General features: G+C 34.7%; 1 protein-coding gene across 2 annotated transcripts; it reads left to right on the top strand.

The window, feature by feature from the left end:
• Window positions 1-306: 306 nt before the first annotated feature.
• LOC128998685 (uncharacterized) lies at window positions 307-20,714 on the top strand. 2 transcript variants are annotated; one of them, XM_054424923.1, is made up of 10 exons: window positions 307-325; window positions 2,870-3,011; window positions 3,860-3,970; window positions 4,592-4,763; window positions 5,844-5,917; window positions 8,191-8,283; window positions 14,773-14,916; window positions 18,193-18,311; window positions 19,548-19,635; window positions 20,518-20,714. In XM_054424923.1, exons 2-10 carry the CDS (start codon window positions 2,877-2,879, stop codon window positions 20,668-20,670), a joined length of 1,089 nt encoding a protein of 362 aa, XP_054280898.1. In that variant the 5' UTR covers window positions 307-325; window positions 2,870-2,876; the 3' UTR covers window positions 20,671-20,714. The 2 variants fall into 2 exon arrangements, with proteins under 2 accessions (XP_054280898.1, XP_054280899.1); XM_054424924.1 differs by lacking the exon at window positions 8,191-8,283.
• The last annotated feature ends 1,308 nt before the right edge of the window (window positions 20,715-22,022 follow it).

The following is a 22,022-nucleotide window of genomic DNA, read 5'->3' on the forward strand; positions in this document are numbered from 1 at the left end:
GCTTACGGAGTTAAATTCTTAAGCTGTCACAAAAATGTTTAAAAGTTTTTATATTTGAAAGATATTGCTTGTGCCAATCACGGAATGCCGTTCGTCATTTACCGTTACGACGTGAACTTTCTGCTGAAATTTGGGTTATAACCCTGGTCCTGTTACAACGACGTCTCTGCGTGCCGATGCCGAGGTCCCCTGTTTCGTGCCCGTCATAAATCCCTCTTTCATCGTAGCTTCCGAATGCGACGGGTCACGAGATGGGTATCGCAGTATCGACCCAACACACAGTCTCCGTAGTAGCGGCTTGGGCCTCGACCCGGCCACTCCTCAGGTAAGCTCACCTGTAGACGCGTGACTATTGCCCGTTGACTGTTCCGCTACTCACACGTCCCCAATTAGAACCGCAGCATCAACAGGTTGCCGCATCGCCCGCTCCTCCCCCTGAGTGCTTGCATACTGTTACTGTCTAAGCTTTGATCATTTTAGCACATACCTAATCCAAAAGATTTATTTCATAAGGTTGTTAATTCGAAATGAAAATCCTTTAAGCTAAGTGTGTCTCTGCAAATGTCAATATTTAAAAAAAAATCTAGGTGAATTTTGATTTGTTGTGAAATATATTGGTTTCACCGACAAATCAAAACCAAACTCGCCTTGTAGTCTCAGTCAATAAATACCAGCAGGTCCTTCATAACTGTTAGCAGAACCTATGGTACCTTATCCATCTGCATATAACTCGAACGTACTGTAACGATTACGAGTGAATTGTAACATCAAGAAGAACAATCTAGGCTGTTCATGTAGATAAGATTTCAGCTGGGGAGTTGAAATGAAACAGTAATTGGCTACAATACATCTAGCTGTCAGCTAATAGTCGTCCGTGACCATTGATCTTCATCCATTTTATTTATAATCGATGTCTAGCTTTGTTATAAAAATACAGATGGCCGTCCTCCATCATCAAGTGTTTAAACTCGATCCATATGGACTATTTTAACTCACTTTCTCAGATTAGGTGCCTGATCTAGCGTGCAAAATTTGTATGCGTACCAATATTACGCATACAAATATCTCGTGGGGGTGGCACATATCCTCGAAGATACGGCCACATACAAATTCAACAATAATTTCGTGGTAGCCCAGTATGGTAGGCGTAGTAGGTGGGGTGATATTTCCTCCTGAAGATGGTTCTGGATCTGGTTCTTCTGAACGCGACGAAGACAATGCTGCTCAGTAGTTCCGGACAGTCAAGAAAATAATTCACAATCTTGTGTAGGGAAACGAGGTTAAGTGATGACGTCTTATGGTAGAATGGAAGCAAACCAAAGAGTTTTTCCAAATCATCTACAGATGCACGTGTAATTTTCACAACGCTGACTGCTGAGTTGTATAGGCCTACACACAGTTGTGTATCACACACCTAACTGTAGCTCGAATAAGTGTCGGTATTGAAGGCCGAAAACCTAATACGACTGTTGGGTATTGAATACTTAAAATGATCATTTATGTTAAACTAAACACGAGTATAAATTCCTTACTAAGTGAATCTGTTGGGACATTAAGTTGGTTACAAATACATTATTTTATTTGTACTATTTGTGAAAGATAGTGAAAATGCTATTTTAGAAGTCATGCTTCTTCCAACGCTTGTAGCTCAAATGGATTCTTGTTTTCATGTGGCAATCTTTGCCAATTACCTTTAATCTAACATAAAGTCTAAAAATGAAGTTACAATATGCATTAAAAATGCACCTATAAATCTCGAATCACTTTTTTTACAAGTTTTGCTGATAAACCCCTGTATAAAGGTTGTTTTTTGAAACCAGAAAAATCTATCAAAAAGAAAGCCCTAATCTAGTCTGAATTTAAATAGTTAGTACCACGAAACCCATAACTTAGAATATAGGGAAGTTAAATTTGTTATATACCATATACATTATAATATCAAGATTCTATACTATTTAAGCTATACAACTATTTCACGTAAAGTGTGTAATTCATTTAGAAAAAGTACAGTCAAGGTGCATGATTTGATGAGTTTGGGTTTCATAAAATAAATAAACATTTCCTTATTGAGCGTTTATCAGTACACAATTGATTTTCAGGGAAAGTCAAACTCAAACTTAAACAATCAAAGTACGTAAAAAGATTTTTCATAAGCATATTGCTTCAGATGTTGAAAATTACGTGCTTATGTATTCGTTATTCAAACTATATGTAGCACACGCAGGGACCAGCGCAGCTACGCATTAACCCATTACTGGAAACAGTTGTTGCATTCAGGTGACCAAATTTTGTGTCTGACCGGAGTCCGAGTCGTCACGCGGTGAATTTGTACAAACCTAATCTATAATTTGTTGAACCTAACCTAACCTAACCCTAAAACCATTGGTGAATCTGTAAGCGCACAGAAACTGATTCCTAAAACTTTATCTGATGTTTTTATCCAAATATGTTACTTCTTTATATTCATTCCATATCGAACTTTTACGACTACACAACTAATAATTTCCATAGAATTTTGGTGCCTGGGAACATTCTGTGCATTACGTGTCAAATGACAATCATACAGAAGAATGAACAACAGCTGTAACCATGGGGTAAGGTCTTTTTCAGTCTGCATATTGGCTTTCGTTGCTTATGCAATTTCTGGGGTCGTAAATATACATACACGTCCTGTTTCACATATGCAGAAAAGTATGCAATGTAGTAGCATTGTAATACTGCATCTATGTTAGAAGAAAATTTTAGTCCTTAAGCTGAAATGCAATTATTATTGGTTTATTATTTATTTTGCAATGACTATTGCGTAACATTTTCCTATCAATCTCTCAGAGACCTTAAGAACTTTAAGTTGCTGTATTGAATTGTACAGGTGAAAGATGGTAGAGAATGGAATCAGTTCTTCGGAGCGCCTAAAGAAGGAAAAGGAGAAGGTAATGATAAAAGAGGGCACAGAACTTTGGAAGAGGAAGAAGATACAAGACGCAGTGGAGAAGAGGGAGGACCAACGCAGGGTACTTATAAAAAATATTACTGCTTAAATGCAAATACTATAACTAAACATTTCATAGACATTAGTAATTTCACATTAATACTAATATTTAAATTAGGTCAAGGGAATGTTTAACAAAATAATGTTTAACAAACATTTGTTACACCATAGTATCCTTAATTGGGAAGTGCTGAGTATTTACTAACAACATTAGGCTTTTTTACTTTGGAAAATGTACAAAAACACATGTGTAAGTAACAAAGAAATCTCTTTAATAAATAACCAACACACGTATTGTGTTGAGGCATTTTTTATATTTAAATTACTACAAAATGATTGATTTTATGAACAAATTTCAAGTACACTTTTATTTGGATTTTCCTATCCAACGACTCCAAGTTCAAAAAGATCTAATATAAAATAACTGAAATATTACGATTTGTAGCTGTAACACAAGGCAAACCTGACTAGACCCCCATTTAACCTCATTTTACGACAACAAAAATCGTGGTATTTCAGTTATTTATACTATTTAGAATATATTCATTTACGAATCCATTTAATTTTATGAAATGCGATTGAAGATTTACTTCCTCGTGATAAACTTGATAATCCAAAATCAGCACTCCAAATTTCCGACCTATAAACTTCATCGAATCATCGGAAAACCATTGCGACTACTCAACCTTTCTTAATCGATGAATATAGAACGATCAATACCAATCTAATTTTTAAAACAATCGCACTCATATGAGATGCATCAGAGCGACGGAAGGCGACGGTTCGTTGATCATAGACAATAGCGGGTCCAGAACTGGGACTACGCCTCCATGGACCCGAGCCTTTGACTACTCACTTCCTTGGCGGTAGTTGCAGGCGATGTTGTCGTCCTACCACCCGTGGGGCAGACCCGGACATGGAGCCCCAAACAACGACGTCCGCAGAAAGCCGCTCAACCTGGTCAGCGTCGAGAAAAAGAGAGTAAGTGTTTGAGTAGAGAAGGTCCAGTCAATAGTTTGATATTCGTATTATTTGGAAGTTCCAAGTTGCAAAAAAAATACTCTAAGCGTAACCTTAAACAGACTCAAAAAACATAAAATAATTAACGATATTTGAGAAATTGCGTGATAAATCTTATCGTAGGAAATTCGAAAGAAACGTTAATTCTCGTGTTTGGCTTGGTAGCGTAATGATCAGTGTCTTAGACAAATGCACATTGGGCCAGAGAGAAGTTGCGTAAATGATCCAACTCATGCGATGCAGAGTGCAACATCTCACGCACATCTCTTACACTCATTAGTTGCGTAAAGAGTTGGTGAGGAGATCCAACGTGTTTAATGTTTGCTCATACCAATAAATTGAATAAATCTCCCAATTGAAAATATGTTTCATAAAATATGTGTGTGATAATTGAAATTACAATTGGGGCTTCTTATTCTAACGTTTAAACCTGTTATTTATTTATTAATTGTTACCTTCCTGATGAATTCTGCTAAAAAATAGTGGTCTTTTTTAGTGTAACAATAAATGAAATGTCAAAATTTTAATATACAATAATTATTTGGATTGGACATGGACAATACTGTGGTTCAATCGTTCAAGGGCCTAGAAACATCTCTGCCCAGATGGGGAGGAGGGGCGAAGCCCGCACCGAGCCGCCGCAGTGACCCCATCTTGAGGTATCAACTCCACGAGCCCGTCAGGAAGTCTATCGAGAACCACGTGCGCTACCGACGTCCTTACCAGGAACAGCTTCAGTACAAACAGCAACTCGGTAAGGATGGATATTTTATTGGCAGGAAAACGTTTAGGGAGACGTAACATAGTTAGAGAAATGTTGGGGGGACATGTTGTCGCTTAGTAAAGCGATATTGGGGGAGAATGTAACTATAGCAAAGCAATGTTGGGGGCTGATGTAACTGGAACAATGAATTCGTGTAGGCTGATGTAACTGGAGCAATGAAATGCTGGGGGCTGGTGTAACTGGAACAATGCATTGTTGTAGGCTGGTGTAGGTGTAACTGGAACAATGAAATGTTGGGGGCTGATGTAACTGGAGCAATGAAATGTTGTAGGCTGGTTGGTGTAACTGGAACAATGAAATGTTGGTGGCTGATGTAACTGGAGCAATGAAATGTTGGGGACTGATGTAACTAGACAAAAAAAACCAGTTGGGGTTATGTTAATATAACCCATACCCGAGGAGTATATGCCTAAAATATATTCTTTTACTCCACGAGATTCCCATTTTATCGATTTTTTAGATCTCATTCTGGTTCCAGTAGCTATACTATACGTTTCTATGTCAAGATATTTCATTCAGTTTTCAATATTTGCCATGGTCAAAATACAGATACAATATACAGAACTTCTACATCCGCCTTTTCATAACCATAGGTGTATGTCCAAATTTTATATTATTGTGTGTTGTTGTGTTGAGTTGTTCTATTGTGTGTGTGTGAAAACGAAAAATTCAAAACATCACAAATATCAGATTCAAAAATGTTAGATTAAAAAATGTTTTACTGCTTATAAACCTATTATAAACATTTTTTGATACCCCTTATAAAAATCATACGTTATGACTTGAATTAGACAAAAAAAGAGTATCATGGTCTCTTACTTTTATTAGCTTGGGCAGTTTGTACATACTTTTGATTAAATGTTTTAAATATTGTTTAAATGTGCAATTCTAACTCAATCGAAATTATATGTGCGATATTAATTAATTGACATAGTCATCATTAATATTTCCTAAGCAGGCTAAAGGAGGATTACCCAGGGGGTGGATATTAAGATCGATCTCCCGCGCTTCTTAACATGTTTGCCGCTAAACCGACGTGCGCTGTTTCAGACAGGCTAGTCGCTGAGAAGCGACGACTCCTGAACGAGGAACGCCGTGAAGACTCGGACTTTTGGAACATGACGGTAAGTCTCGAAAACTGAAAACCATCAAAGTAACACGTTCTAATTGGTAAATAAAATAATTTGTGCACAAATAAAACATGTAAGATAACCTTATCAATTTAAAAAAACTAGAATTTTTTACGTTTAATTATAAACCCCAGGGTGTTGTTATATTAATATTCATGTTTTTTTTCACTATTTCGTGATTCCTGTTTACTAACCTTTACAAAATTGGGTACTTTCCTGTTAAAGGGAACATTCATTATTACCGATGATTTTTTCGATATATCGATATTAACAAATTGAAACATATCAGCTGACAACTACGAATATTGTTCAGTATATGAAACTGCTCTAAAAAAATAACCTAACATAACTAATCAAACTTGCTGTAACATTTAAAATTCCGTGTTTAACTTGCCTTTTCTATTATCAAACCCAAACGGAATTTTTAAATGGTACAGCAAGTTTGGTTGGCTATGTTAGGTTAGCTTATAACAGTTTAGACTATTTAGCCTAAACAAGATCAGTTAGTTGTTGTTGTTGTCAATTTGTAATGGATCAGATCGGAAAACAAAAATATCGATATATCGAATAAAATCATCAATAATAATGAATGTTCCCTTTAACAGGAAAGTACCCAAAATTGTTTAAACAAAAAGTTTTATTTAATTCGATATTTTCTCTAAACAGTATTTTAAACTAATATAAAATAATTTTATTGGTTATTTTGTTTATTACAGAATAATTCTATGCTATAAACAATTTTGATTTAATAATTATTGTGTACACTAAAACATATTGTTAGAGTGCAACCAAATGTTAGATAATTCCACAGATTATAAAGTTTGTGTTGTGCGTATTATATACCTTGTTTACTTAAGCTTGGGTAATGCATCTTGTTATACGAAATATGACAGTTTCAAATTCATACTTGATAGGCTAATTATTGATACTTGATACGTAAGACCAAGTATGACATTTAATAGAGCGTAACAACTGATTGTATGTTATTATTTGGTCACCAAATGTTAATTAACTGCAGTCTAAATAGGACAAATTACAAATCCTCAAGATAAATAATTTTGTGCTTTAAAATGTTTGAAATGTGAATTATTTGCTCTACCCAATGCTGTTTAAACTCATTCTTGGTCGATTAGGTTTCTAGTAATACATATAAAAAGCCCTGTATTTTAAAATTATTTTGAATTACTATAATACTAATATTATATGTATAAAACTGAGGGAACAACCTTACAAAATATACATTTGGCACCAATCTTTCAAGACTACAGAACATTACACTTATGAAAACTGAAATAATAATTCAAATGTCTAATAGATTCAAGAGTGACTCTAGTATTTATTTACACCCTTCATTGGTTTGAAATTTTCATTGATCTTAAACTGTATCATCTAAGAGAAATATTACGAACATTGTTTATCACGTTAGTGAAAACTTGTTTTTTACTAATTGTGGCGAAACGTCCGCAATCATATAATCTTTTATATGACAATAATGAACCTCAAACAGAGATGTTTAAACTATCACTAAATTTGTATAAAAAGTTCTACATACTGTACATAAAAACTGAAAAGGCTTATTCGCGTTAATCTTAAAAACAGTTTAATAAAGCTGATTTGTGTAGCTGATTTCTAAATGTATATTTTTATTTTTATTCTGAAAATGAACAACTCTATTGATTAGTAAGCTTAAACCTGCTAGGAACCATGGGGAATGCTTCATTTGATTCAATTGCTTTTGGTGTAATTACCTTCTAACTTCATTTGAAATTTTGGCACATTGAATTTTTCGAAAGCTGTGCAAAGTGTTGGAATTGCTGTTTATGATCAAAATATAGTATGCAACTATTTCATTGCATTATGAATTGAATCATTTTATTCAATTTACTTCAATGTACTACATGTGCTGAGTCAGTTTTTATCAAGATTATAATATGACGACACATTCTCTTTACAGCTTATTCAACAGTTTCTGGCAATTCTAAAGGTTTTTTATAAAACATGTGTGATAAAAAGGGCTGCTACAAAAAGGTAACTAAAATATGTCAAGTTCTTGCCATGTATTGGGGAATTATAGAAAGACTGATATTTTAAAGGAGTTTTCTGTGGTCAGCTAAATCGGGTTCTAAAGTTTTGTTCTGTGATCAGACCAGCTAACTAGAGTTGGTTCTAAAGTTTTGTTCTATGCCCAGCTAACTAGAGTTGGTTCTAAAGTTTTGTTCTGTGGCCAGCTAACTAGAGTTGGTTCTAAAGTTTTGTTCTGTGGCCAGCTAACTGCCCAGACGCCCTGGGGCAAGCCAGGGCCCGGGGGGTGCCAGTGGAGGGAGCCCCGCGCCATTGGCCTTAACTTCCTTCATTCTCTGGTACCAAACCGTAAGCCATGAGCAGGCCATGTCGCTTCTGCCTAACGTATCACAACCACCTAACCTAACCGCCTATAGTTGCGCCCGCCTAGCAGATTCACTCCACTTTTGATCCGCTCCTGTAGACCTGTACATATTGTTTTATTCTTAAAGCTTAACACGAATAAATATACGATCATTTTTTCTACAACAGTGACATTTTTAATTAAAGTCAAAGTTTAGCTCATACGCTTTCAAGGGAATGCGGTACAAACGTATTAAGGTTCTGTGGATATGTCGGGAATTGAACCCGTCCCTCCCACACTGTTAAGTCTCAGATGCTAACCACTAGCTAGCAACACACCCAAATTGAAAGATTATTGCATAAAGTCCAAACACATTTTGTATATGACGACAGCATGATTTTCGCAACATAAACAAATTTAAAGAATTATTGTGGATATTTTTCATCTCTAAAAAAAAATTTAGTAATACACAAATTTCACCACGTTTTGGGATCTGGAATCTGACCCTTTCTTCAGGTGAGAAGGAACCCAGAACATCAGATTAGTAGACCTGAACATATCTGGCAGAACCAGAAAACACGATATCTGAAAACAACCAACGTTTAAAACAGCTAAATAAAAAATAAAAAAAAACAAACAACAAAACTATTATACTTCAAGTTCTCGTATTATGCAAATGTCTGTTGAGCGCGCATTGCCAGTGTTCATTGGTCATTTATCTTGCTTCTATTTTTTCCTTTTCATTTGCTTTTTTTATTAAATTCCCTGAAATTTGTCTTTTTGAAATCGTGTTTCCTCGTGTTGTTTGATTATTCTTTCATCTTAATTCTTAATTATACCCTGTCACCTGAAAACGAGCTTGGATTCAAGATATCTAAACATTGAGTGATTTAAAACGTCCACAACAATCTTTTAACATCATCAACTTGCTTTTAATAAACAATACAGTTGAAACAAAGAATAATGTATCACCTATTACAAAAAAAGGATTTTGTTAAAGATTTACTCGATTGCTAAGGAAACGAGGAATATATTTATATATTTGTTACCAATATTATGTCATTTGCAAATGAATATAAGCTACAATAATTTCAGTTGTAGTATTACTGGGAACCAGTTCATTTATTAAGTTACAAATTGTAGCCACTCACCCCCTCTCACTCACAATTAATCGAACAACCATGATCCATTTCCACGTGTTCCTTAATTGTTTCACATATCCCCTGTATATAAAAAATATGATTACAGTTTTATAGTATGCATATTATTCATTAAAAAATACGTTCCTATTAGTAACTAGTCACAAGATAGGATTTGTTTGTTTATGACGGCAAGCGTATCAAAATTAAAACAGGTTAAAAGTAGGCTATAATACTTGTTTAACACCTGGTACGTTTTAATAATTGTGTACTTATTTTTACTTAGCATAACCTTTTTAACCTGTATTAAAAACTCTATGCCTACTTCAAAATTTAGTAACCAACTATAGCATATCACAGTGACAGTCTTCAGATTTAGATATTTAAACAGAAATGACAACAAAAAATATGTAAAAGCATTTAGATTCTTCGATATTTAGAAATGCTCTGTAGTGTTTGTATAAGTGTCATTACGATTCAGATTTTTTATACGTAGATATTTTTTATGTTAAATATGTTTCGCTAATAAAAAGTTTATAACTTGTCACATTTGTTATTTCTAAACCCATGTTTAGCGATTTTCCCATAAAGAGAATAAGCTACTACCGTAGGTCTCATGATAAGACCTGCATGACCTCAAGGACCCGGGACCGATTTACTTTTTCGTTTTGATGTCCCCAGAGGCCAAAAACATCATCCGTTTAAATCCATATATACATATGTAAACCTACGTGTATTCAAACGAGTTCGTGAACCAGCATGATCGGACCATGGGTACGGGGTTTTATCGAGAGGGTTTATGGGGTAAAAATTGGATTCTCTCATTTTTGATGCTCAAAACATAAAATTTCCCAATTTCTCTCCAAGCCATTTTGAAGATCATAAAAAAACATATAATTTGAAATGTTTTTTACGGTAATTGGTTACAGAGAAAATTCAACAAAATTGTAAATTTTAAATCCCCATGTTATTTTTATGGAGGATAAGTAAACTGTAATTAGATTGTTAGTTCATGGATATATTTTGATAACAATTTGGCAAATCTATTTAACTGATTTTCACTAAAAACACACTTCATTAACCTCCCTGTAGCAGCAAACCTCGGTTCTCGTTGAACCTAATGTTATTGAAATAGATTTACTTGAAAATGAAATCAGGGAAATGGAAATTCATTTAGTCTACAGATTTGCCACGGCAGGGGGTATTTATTTTGTTAAGCGTTATCCTATATCAGTTCCAAATTGGAAATAATGTATTGAAATATACCAACAAACACTTAAGCCCGTTTGAAACTGGTATGAATAAAAACTGGCGGTAAAACTTGATACAGTGTGTTCAACTCTTGCGTGCCCAGAGGAAATCAATTATTGCAACCCGTTCTGAAAATTTGAAGAGTTTGTGCAAAGTTATAAATCGTTCCTGAAACAACGCTTAACCTAGGAGCAGCTGTAAGTTTTGCGGTTATGAAAGTAAATATATCAGCAGTTTAAGACAAAGGTACCCAAGTACCCATCTTTAGGCAGGCTTGGTCACGCATCCGCTATCCCGATGGCGTGTCACTACTATATTGTATCTCCTGTGATGGATAAATCGAAACTTAGAGCCATTTCTAGAAGCATGAATCTCAGTTACTTACATTTCAACAATCTTTTGTATATTTTGTTGAGACAATTTTGGTGTGTAAAATTAACATGGCTCGTTTTTAAACAGGTGGTTATAATTGAAGAAGAAATGTAAATACAAGCTACTTTGTTCCATGATTTTGGCAATGATCTGAATAGTTTTATTTACTAATTAGCTATTTTGTGCACTTACAGGTTGGTCAACCAACTACAGTATTATGCTATTATAACTATTATACAATCAAGTAGCATTTCTTTCAATATCAAGCCTTTCAAGACTACACAATGGAGATAAACTAAGAATGTTCCTCCTGCTTAGTGTTCTAACAGGAGTTTCTTTAAAATTTAAACGTGTACATAAAACACTTGGATGGTAAAGAGGGTTGCAAATAAATTATTTTACGTCTTGGAACCGCACGACAGATTTTCCCTTATGTGTGACACTTCTCGGTATTTGCCAGTTCAATCGTGCAGTGAAGATCTCGAACTTAAAAGCTTTAAGAAAAAGTACCAATAGTCTGAATATTTTTAAAAAAACAATACTAGGGTTTATATTGTAGGCCCAAAGTGGAATATGTATTGAATAGTGTAGTTTCAGAGCATCTCTAGTTGTATTCTGTTTTAGATCAATATACAACCCTTATTAAACGCAAGCCACTTTAAGATAATAAAAAAACGTTCTTTGCCAATGCGAGAATAGTTTTATGAATTTTAAAACGCAGGCTAGTATTATCATGCCCCTATTATATTAATAATAGTGGAATTTTCTTCCGAATAGGTTAGTTTTACACTTCAAACGAACGAATTATAATTCCACGTAAATTCTCACGCCAAATTACCTTCCTGAATATTGCATATCCCACGGCAAACATTACCTTATTCAGTTTGTTGCATTCGCTTACCTCGCCATAAGTTATGTAACACAATCAGTTAGAACTTTTTACCCCATTTGTTTGTCAGAAAATGGTTACATTTGGTTCAATCTATGAAACTCATTTAGCTCAATATTTAGTTCTTTCACGCGGTTCTTGTAAGTGATCTATTCAACACTCGTGCATATACAGGGTGTCCCCCCACTTTTGGTTTTATGAATCAAACCTTATGAAACACTGGACAATTGTAAAGTTGGTTTTAAATTGATTCTGTGGATGTCTAAGATATCTAACATTTGTAGAAAAAATTGAAGACTAATTTAAAAACAACTGTTTAAAAATAATAAAAGAAAAAGAACAGTGGAATTAGTTTTTTTTTAAAGATGTACACGATTATGAAGATTATAGACAAGGCGACTTTTGTGGAATTTAGTCTTGTTTATCTTTGTGGTTCTTGTTAATTCCCTGTTACTCTAGAGTTTGTTTTTACCTCACTAGTCTAGTTTGTAGCAACATGTTTTTCTGCACCCTCAATAATCGTTTGATTATTTAGTGGCTCAACTCATAGGTAAGCAGTCTGAAATGTTCTAACTGCTTCTGTAACTTTACCAAAAGTAATATCCCACAAACATGTCACTTTTTGTTCAATATTAAAATCTATTTCTCAAACTTCAGTAAAACTGCCATTAAGAAGTTTGGCTTGTGTTTTTATAACTCAAGCTGTATTCTTTAATCAAAAACTATTCAACAATAAGTGCCAACACCACAAGGCAGTACCTAAACAAATCAGGTAATAACAAAAAATAAATTGTTATACAAAGATAATTGTCGAACTTATACAAACATTAGACTACGTTAGAGAACTGAAACTTTAACGGGATATTTTTAAACCCTACTATATAAAAAATGTTGAATTAAAAAATTTGTCTGTGTATAAATGGGCAAGTAATATGAAGTCAACGGCTTAAACTTATTCGCTGTACACTCGCGAAGCTTTATACTTAGCTTTGCATTTGGCCTGAAGGTAGCTTTCACTTAGTCTTAGGTATCTTTTCGCACGTCTAACTTAGAGCTCACCTTTAATTATTGATAACTCAAAAATCATTTATAAATTCAATTTTCACATTCAAGGATCTTAAAGTGTAAATCTGTGAATGCTTGAGACATTGCATACACTGATGGCTGAGAGATAGCAATGAACTACTAACTTTGTAGCATCATTTTCTTATATTAGGAACCATCGTCCTTTGAAGATAAAAGATCTTCCATCTCTAGGAAAATCGATCCTTTTAAACGCCACCTAGGTCCCTCAAAAAATATTTTCGAAACAAATGATAAATTTTGTGATGTTCATTTAACTGTTATTTGCAACCAAACTGAACCACTGTGACTTTGAATAGTTGTACTGTCGAAGGACGAGTACGAGACTAACCGTATCATCTCCAAATTATACGCCTACAAAGATTCGTCACCTTTATCTAAGTCACAGGTTGAATGACAGTTTTGCATTTTGGAACTGTAACCAGACACGCTTACTTCAATCTCATTATGTACTTTTATTTTTCGATGGGAATAAAATTCGTACCCCTCTTTCCTTCTTTATTTACGTTATTGCATTCTTTTGACTCAATATTAATGGAGTCTGGTGCTATCTTGTGGGAGAAATTGCAACTATGTCCTTGGGCCTTCGAAGTTAGATGTGAAGAGTTTTTCTGTCATTGTAGGAACTAAATCTATATTCTAAATTATAACTCAATGGGTCTGGTTATTTTTGTCTTCGAAACTTGTATATGGAAAGCCATCGAAAAAGCGAAAGCAACGCTGTATCGAGGAAGTTGCAGTTTCAGTACTCTCTACCACACAACAGGAACTTAAATTATATGGGTTAAAATTAAAGACAAACTACTGTTATTAGCATACTATTTTGTAAACATAACACCCATCAATCTTAGCGTTAAAACAAGATTGGATTTAGTAACATGAGAAGTTTTCTCGTAAAAAAATTCTCAAAAGTGGCAGTGGCGTTGAAAACACACACAGCTTTGGAAGAATTAAAGCTTTTTAAGTAGGACTTAAAACACATTTTCATATTGTAATATTAGGTTAGTGATACAATAAATTATGAAAATGTGTTTTTAGTTATATTATCATGAAGGGATGAAACATTAGGCCTACTGTCCTGCAATTTGTAAATGATATAAAATGCTTTGTTATCATCTACAGTACCATGTGTTTTTTAGAGTAATTTACAAATTCATTGTGAAATAGTTTTTCTTTGAATTAATTTGAAGCTATATCGTCCATTTATTTGTTTAAACCAAAACCTATTAAGAAAGCATTTAAACCCTTGAAATTTTAATAACGACTTAAAACAACTTAAAAAATGATTTAGTGGAGTAAAATTAATGCTGTAAACAATCAGTACACTTGTAAAAACTCTTTGTTACAAAGTTACTTTCTTTTGAAATCTACGTTTTTCAAAGTTGCATGTCTGGGGAGCTTGAAGGGGCTGAAAATATTATAATGGTTGGTGTCATCATTTATTTGTCTTGTTAGTTAAGGTTTGTATTTATTGTTTAATTTTAAAGCTATTTAGAAGCTAAACGTTTTAAACGTCCTCTAATTTCACACCTAGAGCTTATACTCCGTTCAGACAGCCGTGGCACCTGACGGATTAGGACACCCCATGGAAACCCTTGGGGCCTCCTAATCCCTCAGGTGCCACGGCTGTGTGAACGCACTATAGTAGAACCACCGTGCTAATAGTCAATGATACATTTTCGTAATCTTGGGATATGAGCAGTGGGTGGGGTTTGACTTGTTATGGTGTACTTGATGTTTTGCTGCGCAGGGCTGGACTGGGGAGCCAACTCTGCAGAGGCTGGAGTATCAGCATCTACTCCATGATGAGCAGCGCGCGCAGACTCCCAGGTATCCCATGCTGACCCAGGGTCATATTACTGCTGACCATCGCTCTGAGATACGCCCGCCTGAGGTACCAAATTAGTAGGAAGTGGATTTATGGTACAGTAAATTGTTCAGACAAATACAACTTCATTTACATGTCTACATAATGTATAACGAAGAGATACGTGTGTGGATAATCAGCTTGTACGTTAATGGACGATGTATGTCTATGTAGGATAAACTATAAAGGGACAAGCGAGCATAGAGACACGGAGCCGGGGTGATAATACTAAAACCAACCTACCTTACCCTAAAAGGTACGGTTACACCAGAGCGAACAGGAGCGAACCGAGCGTTCACTGGTGTTCGCTGTAGTTCGCTAGCATTCGCGAACACCTGAGAATGGGAGTAGTCACACCAGAGTGAACACACACGAAGTGTCTTGATTGAAACGTCATTCGCTTGTGCTCCGCCACCACAAGAACTGCATGGCAACGATAATCCCTGAATCGTCACTGTGCATTGTCTCACCTTGCAGTTTTTAAATAGACTAACTGTTTAATAAAAATAATTTTAAAACGGTAAATTTTTTATTTAACAGTTTATAATCAGCACTACTAGGATCCCATAACACTGGCCTTGCTTTGTATTCTTCAATCAGCTCCAACATGTTCTCATCAGTCCATTCAATATTTAAACAAAATAGGAATAATTAATTGTAGTACAACTAAAAAATCCACCGTTGACTTAAACAACTTGTTGATAGCAGTAATCCAGACACCGGCAAGGACCAGACTCACTCCGATCACTCCGATGTGGTCACACTGAAGCGAGCACCGAACTCGAGTGAACGCGAATTTCCTTTGATCGTTCGCGCTGAAACCGACAATGGATGGAGCAGGTGCGAACGCGAATATGCAACTACCGAGCACTGCCACACACGGCCGATTGGTGTTCGCTGCACCGGTCACACCGAAGAGAATTTCGCATTCGTTACTGCTCGTTCGCTCCTGTTCGCTCTGGTGTAACCGTACCTTAACCAGCAGCTGCGACCATAAAAATTTTTAATTCTGTAAACATGCATACATTTTACAGGTTCAGTTTACATGTGATTTGAATAGAATGGTGTCTTCTTATTTCGTCGCGTTTTCAATTGACACATTTGGTGTACTTAATCTGTGATTAGAAAATTAATTTCATAATGGTGAAGTGTAAATGTTATAAAATTAAATATAAAAGTCTTAATTAAAGAAGTGAGACCACCAGTCCTTAACCTATTTTCGTACGACAAACAACATTAAACAATAACTATTCAAATGCATTTTAATACAAACAATTTTTTTTCGTAACGAAATTGTATACGGAAAAATGAATACAAAGTTCTCTAGGATCCAAATTAAACTAAATATTGGATTTCAGAATTGAAACATACTGAAATGATAACCTCTGAGAAACGGTGTGGATTGAAGTAGTTTGGCTAGCGATCTTATCTCTTCTGATTGTACTCTGAGAAAAGTGGATTAAGATACGAGGTTGCAAGCGATAAAAAACTGGGTTGTAATTACAATGAATATTATTCAAAGTTTTTACCATACCAGGTTATACTTTAGGGACCAAGATACGTTTTAAACTGATGTGAATAATGATCGGTATTGTTTTACTAGTAGAGATTTTGGATTGTGCATTTGTTGATTTCACATACATTTTGAGTCCATAGTTGGATGAAAAACAGGTTGTGTCAATTTTGCGGTCGTACATTTACTGGTCAAAATCAAAAATCTTGTAGGGTGCCCCAGAGAGCAATGTTGTCGTGACGTGTCGTGTCTGACTAGTGGGTTACTGTCCATTTAAAATCATGCAAAGTAATTTTGTCGGAAGGTGTCGGAGCCTTGACGGAAGGTGACGTGTCGGAGAGTGTCGGACCAGTGGGTTTCCTGCTTAAATAGTTTTCCAGTTTGCGGTCAAATGTTTTTTAAACCCCGAGAACAAGTGAACCAGGTTTATGACGCATAGCAGCGAGCCAGATGACATGTGGGTATGTTGTACACCAGTAGGGATGGATACATAGCTAGGGAAAAGCACTCAATTTTACTATCTCAGTGATATGGAATAGCTTGTTTACATTATAAGAACTATATTTTCTTATTATTTGATGTGGAGTTGCTATAGCCAATGTCATAGGCAGGTTTTCTTGTTATATAATATATTCAGTAGCTCAGCCGATGGATGGAACCAAAAAATGAAAAGCCTCCTTGGTAGATTACACCTGGAAATTAGGGTTTTGGTCAAATGTTTGATGTTGGAGGCTGAGGCGTCCAACCAAAAAGTCACAATGATGGCATTCGACCTAGAAGGCGTGATGAGGAAAACATTACTCGGAGTTATACGTTATATGTGCTCAAACTAGACTGAGTGTTAAGTGACGGCCCATGTGAAATGGGCAAAACTTTTGTAAATGTTTTCTGACCAATGTATTGTAACATATGTGCGTGAACTGGAATAGTTTATAACTTACAATTCTTTCAATTTGTAATATTGAGTAGTTTAATTTATTAACTTGTAATTAAATGGTACATCATTAAATTACATCAATTATCTGTATTGTATTGTGTAGCCTATATTGACTTAGTTCCTGTTTTCCCATAGGGGACGCAAGGCCACCGCAGTCGCCTTCCACACGGTTTTGTGCCATCAGCTTGATTTCACCGCAGCTCTTGATTTCTTTGTCAACCGACCTCTTCCAGGATGTCTTCGGCCTCCCACTTTTCCTATTCCCCTGAGGGTTCTAGGCTCCACTAAAAGTCACTATTTTTATCAATAGTTTAGGTTGTTCTAGGATTGATTTGTTGCAGAAATCACTGACCAGAGGAGTAGAGCTCGTTCCACTCCTAATCGCTCACTGGAGTGTGAAGTGTATTGTTTGATTTGTTGCAGAAATCACTGACCAGAGGAGTGGAGCTTGTTCCACTCCTAGCTAATCGCTCACTGGAGTGGGAAGTGTATTGTTTGATTTGTTGCAGGAATCACTGACCAGAGGAGTGGAGCTTGTTCCACTCCTAGCTAATCGCTCACTGGAGTGTGAAGTGTATTGTTTGATTTGTTGCAGGAATCACTGACCAGAGGTGTGGAGCCTGTTCCACTCCTAGCTAATCGCTCACTGGAGTGTTAAGTGTATTGTTTGATTTGTTGCAGGAATCATTGACGGGAAGAGTAGAGCTCGTTCCACTCCTAGCTAATCGCTCACTGGAGTGTGAAGTGTATTGTGTGATTTGTTGCAGGAATCACTGACCAGAGGAGTGGAGCTTGTTCCACTCCCAGCTAATCGCTATCTAGAGTAGGAAGTGTATTGTTTGATTTGTTGCAGGAATCATTGACGGGAGGAGTAGAGCTCGTTCCACTCCTAGCTCGTCGCAGGCTCGGCTATCGTCGCAAGGACCTTTCTAGCACAGACGTCACTAGGATGACGAATGGGAAATCTGTTCTGTAAGTTACCCACACTACACTGTAAGTGGATGGGCTCCGGTCTTTTTGAGACAAGAAAGTTGTAGATTCCAAAAAAAAGTTTAAGCTTTAAATTATAACTGTATCTAGGCAAATGTACCAAGCACTCATACGATGGACTTTGAAAAGAAAAGGCGTATGAGTTTCTTTGATAAAATCCAAACGATGCTACCATAAAGCCTTAAACATGCATAGCTATCTTCATTTAACTTTAACAATGAATATTAGAATAGGTTACTGTTTTAAGCAAGTATGAAATGTTGTGTAAATAGTGTATGTTAGACAGTTTTGTGTTTGTATGAGTGGGGTGTGTTTTACTTATCCTTTACTTGTGTTTGTTGCTGATATTGTGGCATAAAGAAGCATACGTGAATTGTCCGGGAATATGTTAACTGTACTCGCATGAAATCCTGCTCTTGGTAAGCATTTCACTGGAACTATCATGCTTCTACCATAAACACCTGCCCCCAGCCGTAATATACTAATACTATTTCATTTTCAGGGAAAGTCATTTATAAAAGGTGTTCCACAAGTAAAATACTTAACTCCTGGAAATTATTTTATGTATTAAATTAAAAGGAAATGAAGAATAAATGTTTAAATAACTCTTTATGTGCCAGATACTTGCCATTTTGTACATTTGCATTGTATGTATGTTCTCGAAGTTGTTTCAACCAATATTGGGAGCAGTATTGGAAAACAAGTCATTCACAATGTTCTCCTTTTTTATACATAATGCTATTCCCGGGGTTTGTCATTCTAACTCATGGAACTCCCTGTGTAGAATATAAATAACTATACTTAACATGCATTGGAGCCAGTTTTAAACTATTTTTTCTATCCTAAAGTACTCTATTTAGATGTTATAATAATACTTCTTTAATTGATTTCTATTATGTATGTTTCATGTTGACACTGTTTTTGTTCATATTCCGTTAGCTGGGATTACTTAAAATAATATGAGAGCTGAACATGATCTGTCGCCTGATTTAAGACACCACTGCAGATATATTTTAGCGCCTGCAGTTAAAATGTCACTCTAATTTTCGGAAAATCATTTTGTTATTCCGAATGGTATGGATAAATAAAGTTTACAAAGATTTCATTTACAAACAGTTTTTATGTGTCAAAATTACTTCATAACTTTAACCATTAAATGCTATTGTGGAACATAAAGGAATATACTGCAGTAACTAATGTTTGTACATTTTATTTTAGTAAACCGGTGTGGAAACAACCAGTCAATGAACGAGAATACCTCCGAGAATTAACGACCCAAATCATTAACAAGGAAATGCAAATTAAGGTAATGCTGTGAACAGTCTCAGATAGCATTTTATTTATTGAGAAAAAATGTATACTTATTATTTTCTGCTTACTTAAATGTGCTTTTACGTTTTTATATACATTTGGGACACAATATATTATGAGAGACAAATCCGAAAATCAGTGACTTTGTTTGATTGTAGAAGGTCGTAGACTTTTTATGTTGTGTGATTGACATTTCCATTGAAAATTTTAAGAGTTTTAAAATTTTAAAAGTTGTATGTTCCCGTAACTTAATCCTCATTGTTCAATGATCATCGAACAGTTTTTAAGGGTGGTGGTGGATATATTTCTTGAAAACAAAACTGAAGGATAGTTTGCAAAACTTTGTTCTACATGCTAAAGAGGAACTAGATTAAAAGAAGCCATTAATTAATACCTAAGATAAAAAGTCTTCGCCTCGACCTTTTTTGAGTGCCTATCATATTATGTTTCAAATTTACGGATGAAAAAAATATTCTTATGGGTTGAACTATGCCAACATTTCTAGATTGCACTTAATTTAAATGATAGGTCAGCGTTGTCATTGAAGTTAAACGTAATGAAAATTGTATACAATTATAACGTTGTAAAAAAAGAATCAATTGGAATGGAAGATGCGATTATTTTAGTATTGATTTCCATACGTTATAATTTTTAAATATGCAAAGACAGTTTTGATGTTAAATAATCACTAATTTATAATTTTAATTCCTCTGTTTTAATTTAAAGTGTTATATCAAGGCGAAGCCAAAGCACATGTTCTTAAAAAGTTTAGGATCAGTAATACTTGAGCAATTTCCCATAATGTTTAGCAGTACATTTAAGGTGAGTTATCTTTTTGTTCTTTTTATTTATGTTAATATATGAAACTATGTTTCAGGAAGCTCGTTCAGAGGATATAGTAAAAAGCAAACGCCATTTCGAAACTTGGGGTGGTTTTTGGGGGCGCCCAGGTCATGGTGCCCCTAAAGGGAACAACTACAAAGAGAACTTGGACTCCCTGTTGTACCGGATTCCTGTCGCTACAGTGTAAATGTTTGCGAACTTCTAAACAAATAAATATTAAACGCATTCAAATTATTTTACCTTTTTTCATACAATTTTTTTTAATTTCCCATTTGTGTTTCATTGCTTGTGCTTTGAAGGAATATCATTTTCTTGCAAGTCTAAACCATTTATTTTAATAACTTGAAACTGTAGTGTTCCTTTTCAGTTAAATGACATAATGAGGGTATGTAATATCTGAAAAGACTCTTTTAGTGATGCGAGTTTATACAAAACTAGTTTAAATTTAGTTTATTTTCACTGTTTATTCAACCTAAAAAATAAATACTTTAGACTGTCATCAAACAAAGTTTAATCATAAACACTTCATTTAGAGTACTGTGATAAGCTACAATCTTGAATCCTTCGCTCTGAACGATTAATAGTCAAAATAGCAACTAAACATAAATTTGATTGTAGACTGTATATATAGGGTCATATTTGGGTCATGGAAAAAATTAATTATTTTACTAAACTATGTTTTTTTAATCTTTGCTTGTTAGAAAAAAAAACTATTGCTATTATCTTCTAAGCTAAATGAGTTAAATTTCAAGTTAGCAGCAAACAAACACAATATAACTATTTACAAAGAAATGTCTCGATGTTTTCACTATATTAAAAATATTGTATTTTTGTTAAAAACAAACTGCTATAATCCTTGTTTTATTTTTATTACAAATTAAGAAAATCCTAAATTGTTCATCAATATCAGTAATATTGCTGGATATATTTATGACACAAGGAAGAAAATACATAGCAACTGTAAAGTCTTTAAAGGGTAAAATAATGGAAGCTGCTACTGAAACTAGTGATTTTTATCCTTTTAAAAAAATATCATACAATATATACTTTTTTAGGTTGTTTTTAATCTCTTTTTAACTACTCAAACCAATTTTATTGTTTGATATCTTATTTTAAAGAGCAAATAAGTACTAACTTGTTGTGCATACTCATTTTTTTCAATTAGCTATGGTTTCATAAATAACTTTTTTTAATTCCTATGTAATTATTTGTTAAGTTTTTTCATGAACTTATATTTAACCTATTACAATACCCATGCACAAAAAGTTGCTTTATAGTACAAACAATGAGTGGTACAAATGTCATTCATATAGCTTTAATGGTTAAAAAGTATAAAAACTTATACGTAAAAAACAAAATTTTAAAGTTGCGCCAAACAGCGGACTAGTTATACTTGGTAACTATAGAAGCTGGTGTGCACTCTCTCTTCAATTTTTTTTTCACAGTGATAAAATTATATATTATACCATATGTTCAACTATATAATATGTTTATGTTACCATAAGCTTCGGTTGACGTGATTATGGCTTGAGTCCACCA

The sequence above is a fragment of the Macrosteles quadrilineatus genome, unplaced genomic scaffold (assembly GCF_028750875.1).
Source record: "Macrosteles quadrilineatus isolate MER2022 unplaced genomic scaffold, UCM_ALF_1.0 Scaffold_7__1_contigs__length_78375512, whole genome shotgun sequence".
In the NCBI taxonomy this organism is placed as follows: Eukaryota; Metazoa; Arthropoda; class Insecta; order Hemiptera; family Cicadellidae; genus Macrosteles; species Macrosteles quadrilineatus.

Bases quoted from the DNA above. Each gene is read 5' to 3' on its own strand.
- LOC128998685 (XM_054424923.1), top strand. From the start codon at position 2,877: ATGGTAGAGAATGGAATCAGTTCTTCGGAGCGCCTAAAGAAGGAAAAG. The intron at 18,312-19,547 runs GTAAGTTACCCA...ATTTTATTTTAG, and splicing joins ACGAATGGGAAATCTGTTCT to TAAACCGGTGTGGAAACAAC. The intron at 19,636-20,517 runs GTAATGCTGTGA...ACTATGTTTCAG, and splicing joins ACAAGGAAATGCAAATTAAG to GAAGCTCGTTCAGAGGATAT.